Below are 15,960 nucleotides of genomic sequence, written 5' to 3' on the forward strand. Positions count from 1 at the left end.
TAAAAATGAATATCTTTAAGACAAAAAACCCCTTCCCTCAGCTTTTACAGTCATTAAAACAGAAAACTCAAACCTTAAGTTGATGAGGATCAGGTAATCAGGGCAAACATTTTGAAAAAGTGATCAGAGACAAGACTTCTTTTTGCTCGTCTTTTTAATCGAAATGAATACCTACTTTTTTTCAAATAAATGTACAAATTTAAGTGTAGCTTGCAAACTATGAATATGAGTGAAAGTTTCTTACTCAAGCGAAAGCCTGTCTGTTTTTGGCTCACTTAATAGGTTACCTTTCAAGGAGTCTCTAGTCCACAAGGTATGTGATTTTTTTAGGGCAAATTTGTCCTTACACAAAGCTCAGTTCATGGTGGCTCACACTGGATTTCGTCATTTTTAAGTCACCAACTCCTCAAATGAATGATATTGCCACACCTTTTGGCGTGCTCGGTAGAATGTGTTTTCAAAAAATACCTATTCCGTCTCTAAATGTCACATTTAACACAACAGCCCTACAAAAACAACTCTTTTTTTAGGTTTATGTGTCTGTAACTTAAAGCAGAGATCGATAACCATATTTTTTGATCATAGGAAAGAACACGCCAGCACCCCGTGGATTAACCCAGCATTCAGCAGTCCCATCGTGCAAGACTCTCCTCGACCAATCTCTCCCTCCCTCCACAGGTATTTATTGGATTAATCCTGAAGGTGTGTCTCAGTCCAACGCTTTCAAGGTTTATTGTGACATGGAAGACCAGTGGTGGAGGTTGGACTCTAGTATTGAGTTAGTCCTTTACTAAGTACAGCCACTTTCGTGATCGCTCAAATGCGATCACTCCAAGAACAAACTGGCCTGTTTGGTTTTATAGGTATATGCATGTTCCTGTCTCCGCAACCCCTTCATTAAATGAAACAGACTACAACGCCGTGAACTTCTCACTCAGGAAAAACTCGGCAGACAGATCCTCATCAAGAGCAACATAAACAACTGGCTGGTGTGTGATCCGAGAAATGGCAGCGTGGTAGATTGGCAGGAAGGTGATATCAACTGTTCGATCATCAAACACGTGACTGGCCCAAGTCACGAGTTTGCCCCATCGAGGTTTTCACCGAATCAAAACAATAGCTATGGGCCGCTGCTTTGCATGACCAAACGCTATAACAGCACTTACTATTATTTTGATGGTCACACTAAAAACCATAGGCCTACCCATGATCCTCTCGGAGGAAATAGTCCTAACCAAAAGAAAAATGTTGCAAATCCACATGGTAACATTTTCATTCGAGTCGAGTAGGAAAGACAGACTCTAACAAATTTCTACTCAAATTACTTCAGAAGTAATTAACTTCTCCCCACAATATCAATACCATATCCACCAGAAAAGCTATTAAAATGAACGAACTTATCAGCAAAAGGGTATCATTTTGATATTTCTCTTTATTCTTTAAACCACTTTACTGTACAAGAGCACAGAAGCCAAAAATGAGAAATTTGAATCACATCTTGGAGGCTTGAGTGATAAGATGATGGCCCCACATCTGCTAAGGGAATTTTATGCTAAGTTACTTTTTCTCTTTTATTACTTTAAAATTTCACCCAACAAATCCCAAGGCTATGGACCGCCTTTCTCTCGGAGCATGCGCTGAAGTAGGTCTTACTTTTAATTTGATAGTTGCTCTGGAGATTATTGGCTTACACGTGATCCTAGTGGAAGACTCGAGCCTAAGCAACTGAAAAATGATTGTTTGATCTTGAAAAAATTATCAAACATGTATTTATGTAAAAAATAATAATGATAATGATAAGGAATTTATATAGCGCTCAAACTTTAAACAATATTCAGAAGCGCTTTACATAAGTTAAAGTTCTATACTAATTAAAACTAAAATATTCAAAGACAATAAACATTAGATCTATCAAAACAAACTAAAAGCTTTCCTAAATAGAAATTTTTTAAGTTGCTTTTTAAAAACGGTAAGGCTACTACTTGTAGCCTACTACTACTTGTAAGAAATAAAAGGAAAAATATGAGTTTGAAAGGACTGGTTCACAAATAACATATTAAATAATTTCTACAAATACAGGCCTACCTTTCCATTTGCACTCAAAAAAGTACTTTTTCTATGCCAGGTGTTTCAAACATAAAAGATGTGTTTTCATGTCCAGTTTTAATTTAATCTCCCACCAACTCTTTTTATTTTCAACTTTGCATTTTACATTATTTTCTTCTTCACTGAACTGTTTCATAAAAGAGCTGATCGCAACCTTTCCAGTATTTCCATATTCTTTTTACCTAGAAGTCGTGATAATTGCATTATAAACCTGCAGGACTTGTGTTTTCATTTAAATGTCAAAACAGAGTTGTGGGGTAATTGGAAACGTATCGCTAAGAAAACAAAAGGTCAAAGCTGTATTATTATACTTAAATAGAAAAATAGACTTTCAGATGAAGATCACGGAATGAATAACTTTACAATTGGTACAAACGGTGCAAACTTATTCACAAAGGTATGAGCGGGCCGCGCAGTTTTTTTTATTAAAATCAACGGGTGGGTTGAAAATTTCTCTCCTTTTCTGTCTTGTCTGACTATATTGTCTATTGGCAGGTGATTTATATGTTCCATACATTTACTAATCATAAGTTTGTCCTTAGATTCTCTCGACAGGACTTTTGTTTTCAATTAAATGTCAAAATAGAGTTGTGGGGTAATTGGAAACTTATCGCTGAGAAAACAAGGTCAAGGTCTGTATTATTATACTTAAATAGACAAATACAATTCAGACGAAGATCACGGAATCAATAATAAATTTACAATTGGTACTAACGGTGCAAACTTATACACAAAGGTTTGAGCGTGTCGCGCGCTGTTTTTGTTAAAATCAAAGGGTGGGTTAAAATTTCTCTCCCTTTCTGTCTTGTCAGACAATTTTGTCTGAAGGCAGGTAATTTATAGGATCCATACATTTACTAATCATAAGTTTGTCCTAAGATTCTCTCGACAGATGTTTCTGCAAGTCGAGTACCTGTTTGTAGTCGTCTTGTTCTCGGCGGCAAAGACAACTGAAGGAGCCGAAAATGGCGTTTCCTTTCAAATCAAAGAAAACACTTTTTTCAGCTACAGAGACAAAAGCCTCTTTTGGTCTGGAGAAACTGATTCTTTGCTTTCCTGTTCGGTTTTGTGTGCGAGACAAACTTCGTGCAGAAGTGCAAACTTTCTGGAAAACCCAGGACTTTGTTACCTTCTTCGCGGCGAAATGGAAACAAGTTCAGTAACTGAGCGACTTTTACAGCGAGATGGCTCTTTCTATCTGACAAAGGTATTTGGTGTTGATGACATACCATGTTTTTTGGTGACAACTTCCGATAATGTACACTTTATCACGAACAAGTCTAAGGGCCTTCCCGCACTAGTAGACAAAATTAGAATTGCCCGGTTAAAATGAAAGGACAAATTTTGTCATGACAAATTTTTGTTCCGTCTGTTATATATAAAAGCTGTCAAATTCCGTCAACGCCCGATCTATTCATAAGACCAGCCAGCATAGTTTGCCGAGGATTTCACCTGTTTGTTTATGATGATTGGAAATTTGTCAAAATAAACCGTGACGTTTTCGCTAGTGCGGAATGGCCTTAATGTTCTTTCCTAGCTGATGTACGATAGAGATTTTTTGAAAGCGATAAAGATAAATGCTACGATCATTTCACGAAACAAAAACTCCGCAAACTTTTTGATTTAGCTCATCAGATCTACGTAAGAGACTTGATCGGGCGTTTAAAGTGATTTGCGCTTTAATAGGAAAAAAGCTGAAACATGAGAAGACATTTGTGGAGGAACGTGAATGAATTGAGATGAGACCTTATAGGAATGGTTGAGACGACAAGACCCACAGAAGCTTGTCTTAACATCAAGACCATAATTTAAAACTTTATGAAACGTTCAATTATAAACAGAAGCCACTAACAACTGAAATAAGACCACAGTCGCCCGGTGAGCCTTCAACAATTTCGTACATGTGCACATAACACGAAGTGCGGATACTAACTATAAATGTCTTGTTTAACTCCAATTTAGATCGACCTTCCAGAAAGAACTGACTTACCCCAAGGTGAGAGCTAGGAATTCAGTTTTATTAAGATCAGTAACCCGAGCACTAATGTAAATTACCACCCATAGCTATTGGATAAACCTTGATGCACCAAGACAAACTTGAACTTTATAATTTTCAATTTCTTCATTTCTACCACGTTTTGGTGTCCTCCATGTTCTTCCCCTCTTCCATTATCCTTCCTGGCCTATTGCTACCAATATTAATATTTTTTTGGCACTGAATACTTTTTCCTTAATTTCGATTGTCATTAAATAAACACAAAAAAATCGGGACAGTTATACAACTACGTAGAATGGTTTCGACTGTCTTAGTAGTTGTACGTTCACCAATAAAATCATTTATTTACAAGGTTGATAGTTAGGAAATGATTGAGTCTGAATCCTAATTGTCTGAGACAACTCAACGGAAATTAAAAAAAAAGGAAAGATAAATCCAAGTTAGAACGCATGTCAGGAAACGTTGGGCCGGTGTTTAAGTTTAGATCCTTTTAAATTGCTCAGTAACATAAAATTAGTTCAGTCTTGTTTGATACTCGTAACTGAATTTAGGTTGCCAGCTCTATTTTCCCTTACATGGCTTTAGTAAACATAGAGGATACTTCAGTAGACTCACTTTCAATTTTCAATTCTATGACTGTAGAGCAAAACATCTCTCTACCCTCTGGTTCTAACCAGGACTCAGCAGTAACCGCGTGCCAGACTCTCCTCAAACAGTCTCCCGCAACGTCCACGGGTGTTTATTGGATCGATCCTGATGGAGGATCCAAGGCCAACGCTTTCAAGGCTTATTGTGACATGGAAACGAATGGAGGGGGCTGGACATTAGTATGGAGCTATTCCTTTACTAACTACACTCATTTTAACGATGATTCAAATGCGATCACTCCTAGTCCAAATTGGCCGGCCAAAAATGAAGCGAATGTTCCTGTCTCCACGATTTCTCCATTAAATGAAACAGACTACAATGCCATGAACTTCTCACTCTGGAACAAACTTGGTAGACAGTTCCTCATCAAAAGCAACATAAACAACTGGCTGGTGTGTCAACCGATAACTGGCAGCCTGGTTGATTGGCAGAAAGGTGACGTCAACTGTACAATCACCAAATACGTGGCTGATCCTAGAGAATCAGCTTCGGCGCCTTCCAAGTTTTCACCATATATCAACTATGGACCAATGTTCCATTCGAGTGGGCGCTGGGACAGCAACTTTTATTATTTTAATGGTTACACGGGCAAAAATTGGCCTACCCACGATCCTTGTGGAAGAAATGAGCCCAACCAAAAGAAAAATGTTCTTGATCCACACGGTAACATTTTTATTCGAGCCGAGTAGCAAAGATAGAAAATGACAAACCTTTACACACGTATCTTCTAGAGCTGGTTAACTTATCTGCACAAAATCACTACATTACTTTGAAAACGTGCGACGAGAATCATCTGTAGGACCTTGAGGGCATTAAACTGATACAACGCTAAATTCTTCTATCGTAATTACTGAGAAAACCCCATCAGAAGGGAGAATTTCGGATCAGATCTTGGAGGCTGAAGGTGCAAGCTTGTTTCACTCTCGTAAGATGACAACAGGCAAAGCACCAGTTACACTCATCATAAGAGATCGGGGGATTATCTTTCAGAATTTTACTTTCCAATGGAAGTTTAGAGAATTCAAATCACTTCGCGAAACTTTGACTTGATTAGGTGCTAGTTTCTTCTTTATTGTTGTACAACAAAATTTAAGCTCTCAGTGTTTTTAATCATGACTACTTTTGCCGCTGATGTTTACAAAACTCGTGCCAACCACTAAACCAGATAGTTGCAATCAGCTAGAGCAATTCTTAGAATAAAATGAGTAAATAAGATTCACTTAGGGAAGCCTGGATCAATTACCCCATTAAATAATTGTCGCCACGGGGTTTTTTTTCTTTTCATATTTCCATGGAAAGGCCAGGAGTAAAGGGGTTGAGTAATGAGCATTAATCAATAGTAAAAACATATAACGGAGTTTGAAAATGGTGTACTGCGTGGAAACTGAGTTTTCCTTTTTATGCTAACTACCTTCGAAATGCTAATAAAAACAACTTTTACTTCATGTTAAGACCATAGTTTTTTCTATTACTCATTCTGCATTTATAAACCTTAATTGATATATTTCAGGAGCTTTCCAAAACCACTTTGAGTTTTTTTGGTAATTGAGTACAGCCACCTGATCAAATCAATTCTCGTTAGATTTCTGGTTATTATTACAGGTGTTTTTGCCTTTTATGATTGTTTTCTTAGATTCATTCGATAAAAAAAGGCAAATTAAAGCTGATCTTTATTTCAAGGTTTTGAACCACGCGTTCTGAACTTCTGAACACTCAATCTTTTTTCCCAAAAACTCGCACACCCATACTTTCTCCGATCCCCGAGAGAATGATAAGTATTAACAAATAAAAAAGACCATAAAATCCTTTTATGTTGTACTCGAATGCATTGCGTTTATTTTTGTTTGACAAACAAAACTCGATAAAATGACAAGGAGTAAAGATCTGCTCCCAATGTTACTTTTCCCATCGATGATGGCTTTAAAATTTGTGAGTAACTTCTCTTCAAAGTTTTGCAATATGTTAAGCAATAATCCAACAGGGTCCTCCTACTTTGACTGTTCTTCCTTATGTTATCATATTTTAATTTCCTTTCTTGCAGATCTTTCCTTGGGACATATTTGCTCTCATATGGGCTTTTTTGGTAACACCTAAGATATCTGCAGAGGAAGATCGGGGCATGTTCTTTCGCATAGGAGAAAACGCTTGTCTCGTCGATGAAAATGCTCTTCAAAGTGAAAACGCTGACTCTTTATTGGCCTGTGCTCAAATGTGTAGGAGAGAGGCTTCTTGTAAAGGAGCAAATTTCCTGGCGAGCAAAGGCACCTGTTCGCTTTTTGGCGAAGGACAACAAGCAAAAAAGTTGGAGAGATTTGTAAAACGGGATGGTTCTTTCTATGTGAAAAAGGTATTTCGTAAATTTTGTATACTTTGCCGTTGCCATTTATTTTTTTATTCAGTGCGATCTCAACTGAATGAAACTTTCTTTGAGAGCCAGATATTTTAGGCAATGCTGTGCGGTTGTTGTTGTTGTTTTTTATTTTATTGTTTTCTTTCACATGTTTATGTTTCAATTTGGTTTTCACAATCCTTTTCTTAAAGTTTGACAGGAAATTCTATGTTCTAGTGTCGGAAATGCCATATAGCCGGAAGACCTGATCAATAAAAGATAGATGTCGGCATGTTCTATCGTATCCATTTTGTAAATGTTTGTTATTCATTCTCATTAATTTACTTTGAAGTATTGGAAAAGAAAATTGCACCTGTCGCTTTCATCTGTATGTACCCTCTCAGGTAGCCTGAATCAAAGACTACTTTAAATGAACCGTGATAAAATTCCACAGCAAGCTAACAGTTTAAAAAATTATTAGGGAAAAAACCTAGAGCAAAAAAAGATGACCAAAATTGAACTTCGTTGCGGTTTACAGGTTGTCTCTCCTGGAATATCTGGTCCACTAGGTATGTGATCATTTTCTATATTCACCATGTCTTCCTTGTACCCAAAAGGGCTCCGTGATTAAGACCTATTCTATGAATAGAAGCAAAGCTGTTCGAAAGAACTAATTGTACCACACCTTTTAATGCACCGCAACGAAAAAGGGGTTGACGCATAAGGTCACTGTAGCAACGTTCCACCCTGTAATTGAGCTCTGTACTTTTGTAACGCAGGGCAAATAAGTCGACTCCAGGACAAAGCACCAGAGTGCCCATGCCCATGGCCGGTGAGACCCGAAGTGGATGTTCCTATCTCCATCACTCCTCCATTAAATGAAACAGACTACAAAGCCATGAACTTCTCACTCTGGAAACAACTCGGCAGACAGGTTCTCATGAAGAGCAACGTAAACAACTGGCTGGTGTGTCATCCGGGAAATGGCAGCTTGGTTGATTGGCAGGAAGGTGGCGTCAACTGTAAGATAATTAAACTCGTGATTGACTCAAGCATATCATTTTCTTCTGCGCCTTCTAAGTTTTCGCCGAACCGAGCCTATGGACCGCTGTTCTACCTGAGTACACTCTGGGGGAGCACCTCCTTTTACTTTAATGGTTTTACAGGAAATCATTGGCCTACCTATAATCCTAGTGGAAGCAATAGGCCTAATCAAAAGAAGAATGTTGTTCATCCACATGGAAACATTGTTCGATAATGCAATTATCACGACTTCTATAAATAAACAGCATTTGGGAAGAATATCCAAAAGGCTTCAACGGAAAAATGAATAACGAAATAAATTAGTGGAAGACGAATTAAAACCGACCTTGAAAATATTAACGATGCATTAGTATATGAAATAAATGGCATAAATAAAAAGTTAAATATCACTTTGAAGTTCAAGCCGGCTTATGACTCGCAATTCAAATTTGGTGTTTTGTAAACATTTTTTCTTTAAAACGTTCAATACATATTACTTTTAAAAATATTCAGACTGAAATATCTACTTCGGCATCCACGTTATTATTTTGTTTCATCTCAAATGCGTTTGCGAGGCCGGTCGGTAACAATAATTTTGCTCTAGGACACACATTTTTAAACATTTACATTTTCATTTGTACTCAAAACATTTAAGTTTCCTTGCTAGCTGTTTCAAACAACTTTACTGCTGTTAGATGTTCATTTTTTAATTCGTCTTCCACTAATTTTTTCGTCATTCATTTTTCCGTTGAAGCCTTTTGGATGTTCTTCCCAAATGCTGTTTATTTATAGAAGTCATGATAATTGCATTATCAACCTGCTGGGCTTTTGTTTTTCAGTTTAAAGTCAAAAAAGAGTTGTGGAGTAATTCGAAACGTATTGTAAAGAAAACAAATTTCAAAGCTGTATTTCTCTACTTAAATAGGAAAATAGACTTTCAGACGAAGATCACGTGCACGGAATCAGAAAAATTTGAACTAATATATACCGATGGTGCAGATTTATTCACAAAGGTTTCTGTGTGTCGCACGGTGTTTTGCCATTAAAAGAAAAGAGCGAGTTAAAATTCCCTTTCTGGATTGTTTTTTTACAATTTTCTCGACAAGAAGGCAATTTATATGTTTCACACGTTTACTAAAGAAAAAAATTTGTCGTGAGATTCTCTCGACATATGTTATTTCAAGTCGAGTACCGATTTGCATTGGTCTTTGTTCTTAGCGGCAAATATTGACAAACAGAAGTATGTTGCAACATCAAGTTTTGTATCCAAAGGTACATAAAATGTTCCCTTGGAGGTGCACGCCACCGATAAATATGAGCACATTTATTAATCATTATAGTATGCATTGCTTAACTCTAATACAGGTCGAACTCCCAGAAAGAACCAACTCACCCCAAGGTGAAAGCCACAAATTCTTATTGATAAGTCTTGATGCACCGAGATAAACTTGAATATTTTACATTTTCCTAGTTCACCATCTCTACCCGGTTTTAGTGTCACCCTTTTCCACCTCCTCGTTGACCCTTCCTTTCTTATCGTTGCCATTTTTAGGTTTTCTTTCGCACTAAAAAGTTGTCAGCAGTCCTCTAAGTTTCGTTCGCCGTCAAAACACGACACGAAAAGTCGGAACGTATACAGCTACTTAGAATAGTTTCGAACGACTCTTGGGCCGCTTATTGTATCTTTGATCAGACAAAGTTCATAGAGAGGAAATGTTTTGAGTCTAATAATTGTCTGATACAGCTTAATGGAATTGTGAAAAAAGTCTGTAAAAGCGTATGCCAGTAAACATAAGGCTGGTCTTCGGGGCCTTGCCGTCGGAAACTGTAGACGATCATTTCGTCGTTGTTATGTTATACTAAGAGACCAGAAACACGTGGAAAAGGAAACGGAAACTCGTGATCATGATCTTTCTTTTGTTAGGGTAAAAGGTCGTCATATATCTTCAGCTCGTTAATTAAAAAGGTGCAGATTTATTAAGAAACGTGTGTTAGTGCGTTTTTGACAACACTTTCCCATATAAATGCTATTCACCGCATAACTGTAAACAAAAACAAAAAATTGCGCTATACATCGGATAGAGATTTATCTAGTGGATACCTATGTCTGCCCTTCGAAGAACCGGAGCCATGTCTATATCCTTTTATATATATCCTTTTATATATATATATATATATATAAAAGGATATATATAAAAGGATATAGACCTGGCTCCGGTTCTTCGAACCGGGGGTCTTGAATAAAGCGTTGAAAACGGAAGCACATTCTCCATTGTGCAAATTATATATATATATATATATATATATATATATATATATATATACAGTCATAAGGAAAATTCAAGTAAAACAAATTCATATTGCTTGATTAGTTATTCTTACTTAAAGACACAGAGAATGCCCAACCCCTGATGATATTTTAATAAATCAGCTGCAGTACTAAGATAGTACATTCTCTTGAAAATACTGTCAAATAAAATAATTATCACAATTTGATTAAATTGATATATGTGAATAAAACGTTGTCTTGTATTGTCAATAACGTGAACCTTTTCGTCATAGGGATTGATCGCGATCTTTAAGTCAAGTCACTACAGATTCTCGCTTCCTCATATTAAAAATCATTCATTGACAAACCTAAGATTTTTTCTCGTATCACAAAATTACCACTTGACTCTCCTCCGCAAGTATTCTGACAGAACGTTATTATTTCATCAATATACTTGCTGCTGTTCCCTGAGGGAAAATCCTTGTTTTTCGGAGTGTATATCTAATTTTTATAAATTTTTGCGATGTTATTGTTTCTACTTTATTAAGTAAAAACGAACGAAAAAAAGCAAAAACAATAAAAAAGACATTAAAAAAAAAAAAGCGAACGAAAAGCAAAATAGAAATCATTAAAAATCACAGGGAGGGATCCTTTCACTATTGTAGCAAATTCTCGGCAGTAATTGGTATCTTTAGCCTTCCCTTTTAGCACGTTTTATAACGGTAGCCAACAATCTGCACCATTATCAAACTTGTAATTGATCCAGTTCTCTTGCTGAATTATGCAAGCCTCACTTTTTCACTACCATTCAGGAAAGTAATTCTTCTTTGCCAGGTGTTTCATACAAAAGGCTGTGTTTTCATGTTCAGTTTTAACTTTGTCTCTTACCAATTTCCTTTTTTTCTTTTTTTTTTAACTTTGCATTTCAAATTTTTGATTTCTTCACTGTTACATAAAAGAACTTTTTTCAGCCTTCCGGTATTTCCATATTCTGTTTACTTAAAAGTCACGATAATTGCATTATAAACCTGCAGGACTTGTGCATTTCATTTAAAATGTCAAAATAGAGTTGTGGAGTAATTGGAAACGTGTTATTAAGAAAACAAAATGTCAAAGCTGTATTGCTGTATCCAAATAGAAAAATAGAACGGTCAAGCGAAGATCACGGAATCATTAAATTTACATTTAATATTGATGATACAGATCTGTTCACAAAGGTTTCTGTGTGTCGGGCGGTGTTTTTCCATCAACAGAAAAGGGTGGGTTAAAATTTCTCTTCCTTTCTGATCTTTCTGTCTTGTTTGACTATTTTGTCTATAGGCAGGTAATTTATACGTTTCATACCTTTACTGACTATACCTGATTTTGTCTCAAGATTCTCTTGACAGATGTTACTTCAAGTCGAGTACCGATTTGCAATCGTCTTGTTCTTAGCGACAAAGACAACTGAAGGAGCCGAAAATGGTGTTTTCTTTCAAATCAAAGAAAATATATTTTTCAGCTTTGGAGAAGAAAGCCTTTTGTGGTCTGGCACGGGTTCTTTGCTTTCCTGTTCTTTTTTGTGTGTGAGGCAAGCCTCTTGCAGAAGTGCAAGCTTTCTGGAAAAAGCCGGACTTTGTTATCTTCTTCGCGACGAAGTGCAAACAAATTCAGCAACTGGGCGGCTTTTAGAGCGGGATGGCTCTTTCTATTTAAAAAAGGTATTTCACGTTGATTTTTTCACATGTTATAGTTTTCGGATGACAACTTGCGATCATTTTAGCATTATCACGACCCAGAAAACCGTTGCTCGATCTTTCCCATTAAAGGGAAGACTTCTCACAGCAAAACTGATTACTGTTTCCATCGTTTCAAGAGACAAAAACTCTACCAAATTTAATTTCAGTCAAAAAAAAAATTACGAAAAAGACTAGAGCGTTTAATTCATAGCGCGCCGAAGTAATTAAAAATGGAAAGTATTAAAGCGCATGAATATTCATAAAGAGCAGCATAATCAATGGAGATACGCGTTAAAGAAAGTATTTTGGTTTTATCAGTTGAGTTGATAATGTTAATTGGCCGCCTTCAAGAGATTTTAGAGCTGACGTCTCGAGCCATGGCCCTCCTTCAGCTTTAGAAACTCAATGTTGGCCAATTTACATTATCAGTTGATAAATCAAATTATCTTGTTATAAACCCCACCGACTTAACACCACCGCTTCTTTCGAAAATTATCCCCTTTAGTTAGAAATGGAGACGACAAGACCAATTACCAGATATTCATTTCAAAATTAAGCTTATCATCCAAGCACATAAATTGTTCAGTTATAAGCTGAAGTCACCAACAACTGAGAGCACACAATTACTAACCAATGAGCCTTCAAGAACTTCGTAAACATGCGCACATGCATGCATGCATGAGGTATGGGTATTAACTGATATATATTGTTTGACTCCAATGCAGGTTGACCTCCCAGGAATAACCACTTCAACCCAAGGTGAGAGCGGAAGATTGGTGTTGATATTGGTAACTAGGATACAGATTTAAACTGTTATATTTAACTCTCTGCAGCCTATCGTTAGTATGCATACTCTACATGCATACATTTCCTAAGGTACTGACAAAGAGAATTTCTTTATCTATCAAGAGGCTTCGTTAGTTGGCGATCATTTCCTTTATTTTCGTAATTCTGATTCAGGGGTGATTTTTTAATGAAAAATTAAATGCCAGTCATTCTCACGGGTAAAATGATTAATGAACAGTTGATAGCAGTTTCTTAACTTTCATACCGCAGAAATACACGACGCAAAAAATCAGAAGTGGGTAACTGCATGGTATTGAAAGACTGTGATCGTGATATCAAAATTGTGATTTCGTGATAAAGTTGGCAAACATCAAAAATTTTAAAACTGAATAATACTTGCTTGAATTATCGTTGAATGGTCAGATCGATGAGCAGGTGAGAGAATAAGAACTAGACGATGAATTGGGAACTGGGAACTGGTCTTCAACACAGAAATCTTTACCATATCAAACTCATGGGGTACAAATAGTCTTAAAATGAAAGTAGTGACCACGCCCACTTCAACACTCCACTCAAATCGAGTGTAATTTTCGAATGTTTTACCATTGTGCGGATTCTCTACGGAAAAAGCACTCAATGTACCTCTGAAATATTAAACTATAATATTGTGGCTTTCTATTTCGCTAATTTTCTAACTTGAAGGTAAAGTTTTTCCCTCGTCATTTTTACCTTTTCTCCGAGCGGTTGCGTGAAATCAACAAGGCGTTTTTGATCAAAACACGACCGAGCGAAGGGTCTCGGGATACATCTCTTTTACGCAAGCGCAAATTAAAAATTACCGCCAGAATCAAAAAGAGGAACAAATTTCCTTTGTTTTGATATGTAAAGTGTCGAACAAAAAGCAGATTTACCCTCGTCAAATGGCGTTTCAAAACAGCTGTATCTTCCTCCTTTTGATTTTTTCCTGTTTTGTAAGCGTGAAAGCAGTAGGAGAGGGATCGGGAAACTCAGAAAGCGCTTCGGGAATTAGTCTGCCATCGTTTACTTACAAGATAAACAAGTAAGATTTGCGAAGTTCGTTGAAGTACGAAGTCTAAATATATGCCTTTTTTAAGCTTGTCTGCTGGATTTTTCGTAAACATCCCTGATTGGTTTTTCGTTTCAGCTTACTAATCTATACTATTTCAAAGCAATGTAAAGACGAAGACGGAGAACCATGAGTCAGTCCTTTCAGCAATCGTAAACAAAGTGTTTGAGCAATCAGGTATTCGAGGTGTAATAATCAATAGCCGCACACTAGAAGTCTTCAGAAAGAAAGTATTCTGTCTTCAGAAGGCTGTCAAGAAAGCTAGTGATCGTGGCGGAAGGCAATTAAATGCGCTTCTTAGCAAGTTGGAAACGGGCTTTCGGTATCGATTTAATATCATATCGATCTCAGTATCATACAGTTTTGTATCTTTCCTCCGTGGATTCGCCTTTCTAACGAGGGTTTATGCTGAGTATTCATTGCAAAACCGCTTTGTTTTTTTCTTTCTTTGGCTTGTCCGCCATTTTGAAAATTCGTAACGGAGAGCATGCGCATTACGTGGGGTTAGTGGTTGCGTACACCTGGAACCGAGAAAAACAAATGTTCGCCGCACTGGGGAAAGAGTTTGATATGAAACCCAGTTTTAATCAATAAAAACCCTGATTTTTTTTTTAACTTTATGATCCAATAGGTCAAACCATTCCTTTGCACTCAGGCTCAACCCAGCATTCAGTAGTAGGTCACTCGTGCCAGACCCTCCTCAGGAAGAATCCTACTTCAAACTCTGGTGTCTATTGGATTGATCCTTTTGGTGGATTTCGAGCCAACGCTTTCAAGGCTTACTGTGATATGGAGACTGATGGAGGAGGCTGGACACTAGTATGGAGCTATTCCTTTACTAATTACACTCATTTTAACAGTAAATCAAATGCAATCACTCCGAGGCCAAATTGGCCGGTGAGATCTGAAGTAGATGTTCCTATCTCCACGACTCCTCCATTAAATGAGACAGACTACAACGCCATGAACTTCTCACTCTGGAAACAACTCGGCAGACAGGTCCTCATTAAGAGCAACATAAACAACTGGCTGGTGTGTCATCCGGGAAGTGGCAGCTTGGTTGATTGGCAGGAAGGTGATGTCAACTGTACTATCATCAAACAGGTGACTGATCCAAGTCACAAGGTGGTCCCTTCCAAATTTTCAACATTCCAAAATGGGTATGGACCGCTGTTCTATTTGAGTGTGCCCCCGCCTAACTTTTATTACTATTTTGACGGTTATACAGGAAAGCATTGGCCGACCCATGATCCTCTGGGAACAAATAGTCCCAACCAAAAGAAAAATGTTCCTGATCCACATGGCAACATTTTTATTCGAGCCGAGTAGCAAAGACATAACAACAAACTCTTGCACACAAATACTTCAAAAGGTGATTAAAACTTGATTACATTAACCGAAAATCATTACATTACCTGGCAAACAATTGACGCAAATTAATCAGCGTATCAGCTAGATGGTGCCATTCTGATAGAGCTCTTAACTCCTCCAACTTGTTTTCAGTGAAAAAGCATTGCTACTGGAAAGAAGAATTTCGGATCAGATTTTGGGAGCTGAAGGTTCACGCTTGATTCGCTCTTATGAGATGAGCACGAGCGAGATCTCCTACTTTGCGGAACACTCTATAGAGAGCATCCGCCAATTGGTAATGCAATAAAAAAATGTGTAACGCAAAAACAACATGTATTTTCCTGAAAGACTGTACAGTTAACACTCTAAACGTTAAAATTGATGTTAATCTGCACAGAATATCTATTACACAATCACTCCATTAAACATGTTTAGAACTACAGTTTGCGATGTAAACCTTAGACTACTCAACAACTGTAGGCTTGATGGGGGAGGGGTAGGGAGCACCTCTACATTTGACCTAAGAGAGTTTGACTCGACAGCTTTAGGCTTGATGGGGGAGGGGTAGGGAGCACCTCTACATTTGACCTAAGAGAGTTTGACTCAACAGCTTTAGGCTTGATGGGGGAGGGGTAGGGGTAGGGAGCA

At 37.3% G+C, this 15,960-nt stretch overlaps 3 protein-coding genes and 1 pseudogene across 4 annotated transcripts in view; all 4 read left to right on the forward strand.

The window, feature by feature from the left end:
- Positions 1–8,438, forward strand: part of LOC113685968 (uncharacterized) — a 32,812-nt gene extending 24,374 nt beyond the window's left edge. The window contains exon 4 of the mRNA XM_089206323.1: positions 7,859–8,438. Coding sequence (XP_089062449.1) covers positions 7,859–8,337 — 479 coding nt within the window. The 3' untranslated portion in view covers positions 8,338–8,438. The remainder of the gene's footprint in view (positions 1–7,858) is intronic.
- Positions 570–1,391, forward strand: LOC149046001 (uncharacterized; annotated as a pseudogene).
- Positions 2,896–5,583, forward strand: LOC149046002 (uncharacterized). 2 transcript variants are annotated; one of them, XM_089206327.1, is made up of 3 exons: positions 2,896–3,313; positions 4,069–4,102; positions 4,745–5,583. In XM_089206327.1, exons 1-3 carry the CDS (start codon positions 2,999–3,001, stop codon positions 5,437–5,439), a joined length of 1,044 nt encoding a protein of 347 aa, XP_089062453.1. In that variant the 5' UTR covers positions 2,896–2,998; the 3' UTR covers positions 5,440–5,583. The 2 variants fall into 2 exon arrangements, with proteins under 2 accessions (XP_089062453.1, XP_089062452.1); XM_089206326.1 differs by lacking the exon at positions 4,069–4,102 and having other exon boundaries at positions 2,896–3,320; positions 4,709–5,583.
- A 3,081-nt stretch (positions 8,439–11,519) lies between the features above and the next one.
- LOC149046003 (uncharacterized) lies at positions 11,520–15,754 on the forward strand. The gene is made up of 4 exons (XM_089206322.1): positions 11,520–11,630; positions 11,747–12,071; positions 12,815–12,848; positions 14,594–15,754. The coding sequence occupies exons 2-4, from the start codon at positions 11,760–11,762 to the stop codon at positions 15,289–15,291; spliced, it is 1,044 nt and encodes a 347-aa protein (XP_089062448.1). The 5' UTR covers positions 11,520–11,630; positions 11,747–11,759; the 3' UTR covers positions 15,292–15,754.
- Positions 15,755–15,960: the final 206 nt, after the last annotated feature.

This window comes from Pocillopora damicornis, chromosome 5, assembly GCF_964200805.1.
Source record: "Pocillopora damicornis chromosome 5, jaPocDami1.2, whole genome shotgun sequence".
Classification (NCBI taxonomy): Eukaryota; Metazoa; Cnidaria; class Anthozoa; order Scleractinia; family Pocilloporidae; genus Pocillopora; species Pocillopora damicornis.

What these genes read in the sequence shown, in the direction of transcription:
- LOC149046002 (XM_089206326.1), top strand. Translation starts at nt 2,999, where the DNA reads ATGTTTCTGCAAGTCGAGTACCTGTTTGTAGTCGTCTTGTTCTCGGCG. An exon ending in CTATCTGACAAAGGTATTTG is followed by an intron (nt 3,321 to 4,708) that starts GTGTTGATGACA and finishes AGGATACTTCAG; the next exon opens with TAGACTCACTTTCAATTTTC.
- LOC149046003 (XM_089206322.1), top strand. Translation starts at nt 11,760, where the DNA reads ATGTTACTTCAAGTCGAGTACCGATTTGCAATCGTCTTGTTCTTAGCG. An exon ending in GCTCTTTCTATTTAAAAAAG is followed by an intron (nt 12,072 to 12,814) that starts GTATTTCACGTT and finishes ACTCCAATGCAG; the next exon opens with GTTGACCTCCCAGGAATAAC. An exon ending in AATAACCACTTCAACCCAAG is followed by an intron (nt 12,849 to 14,593) that starts GTGAGAGCGGAA and finishes ATGATCCAATAG; the next exon opens with GTCAAACCATTCCTTTGCAC.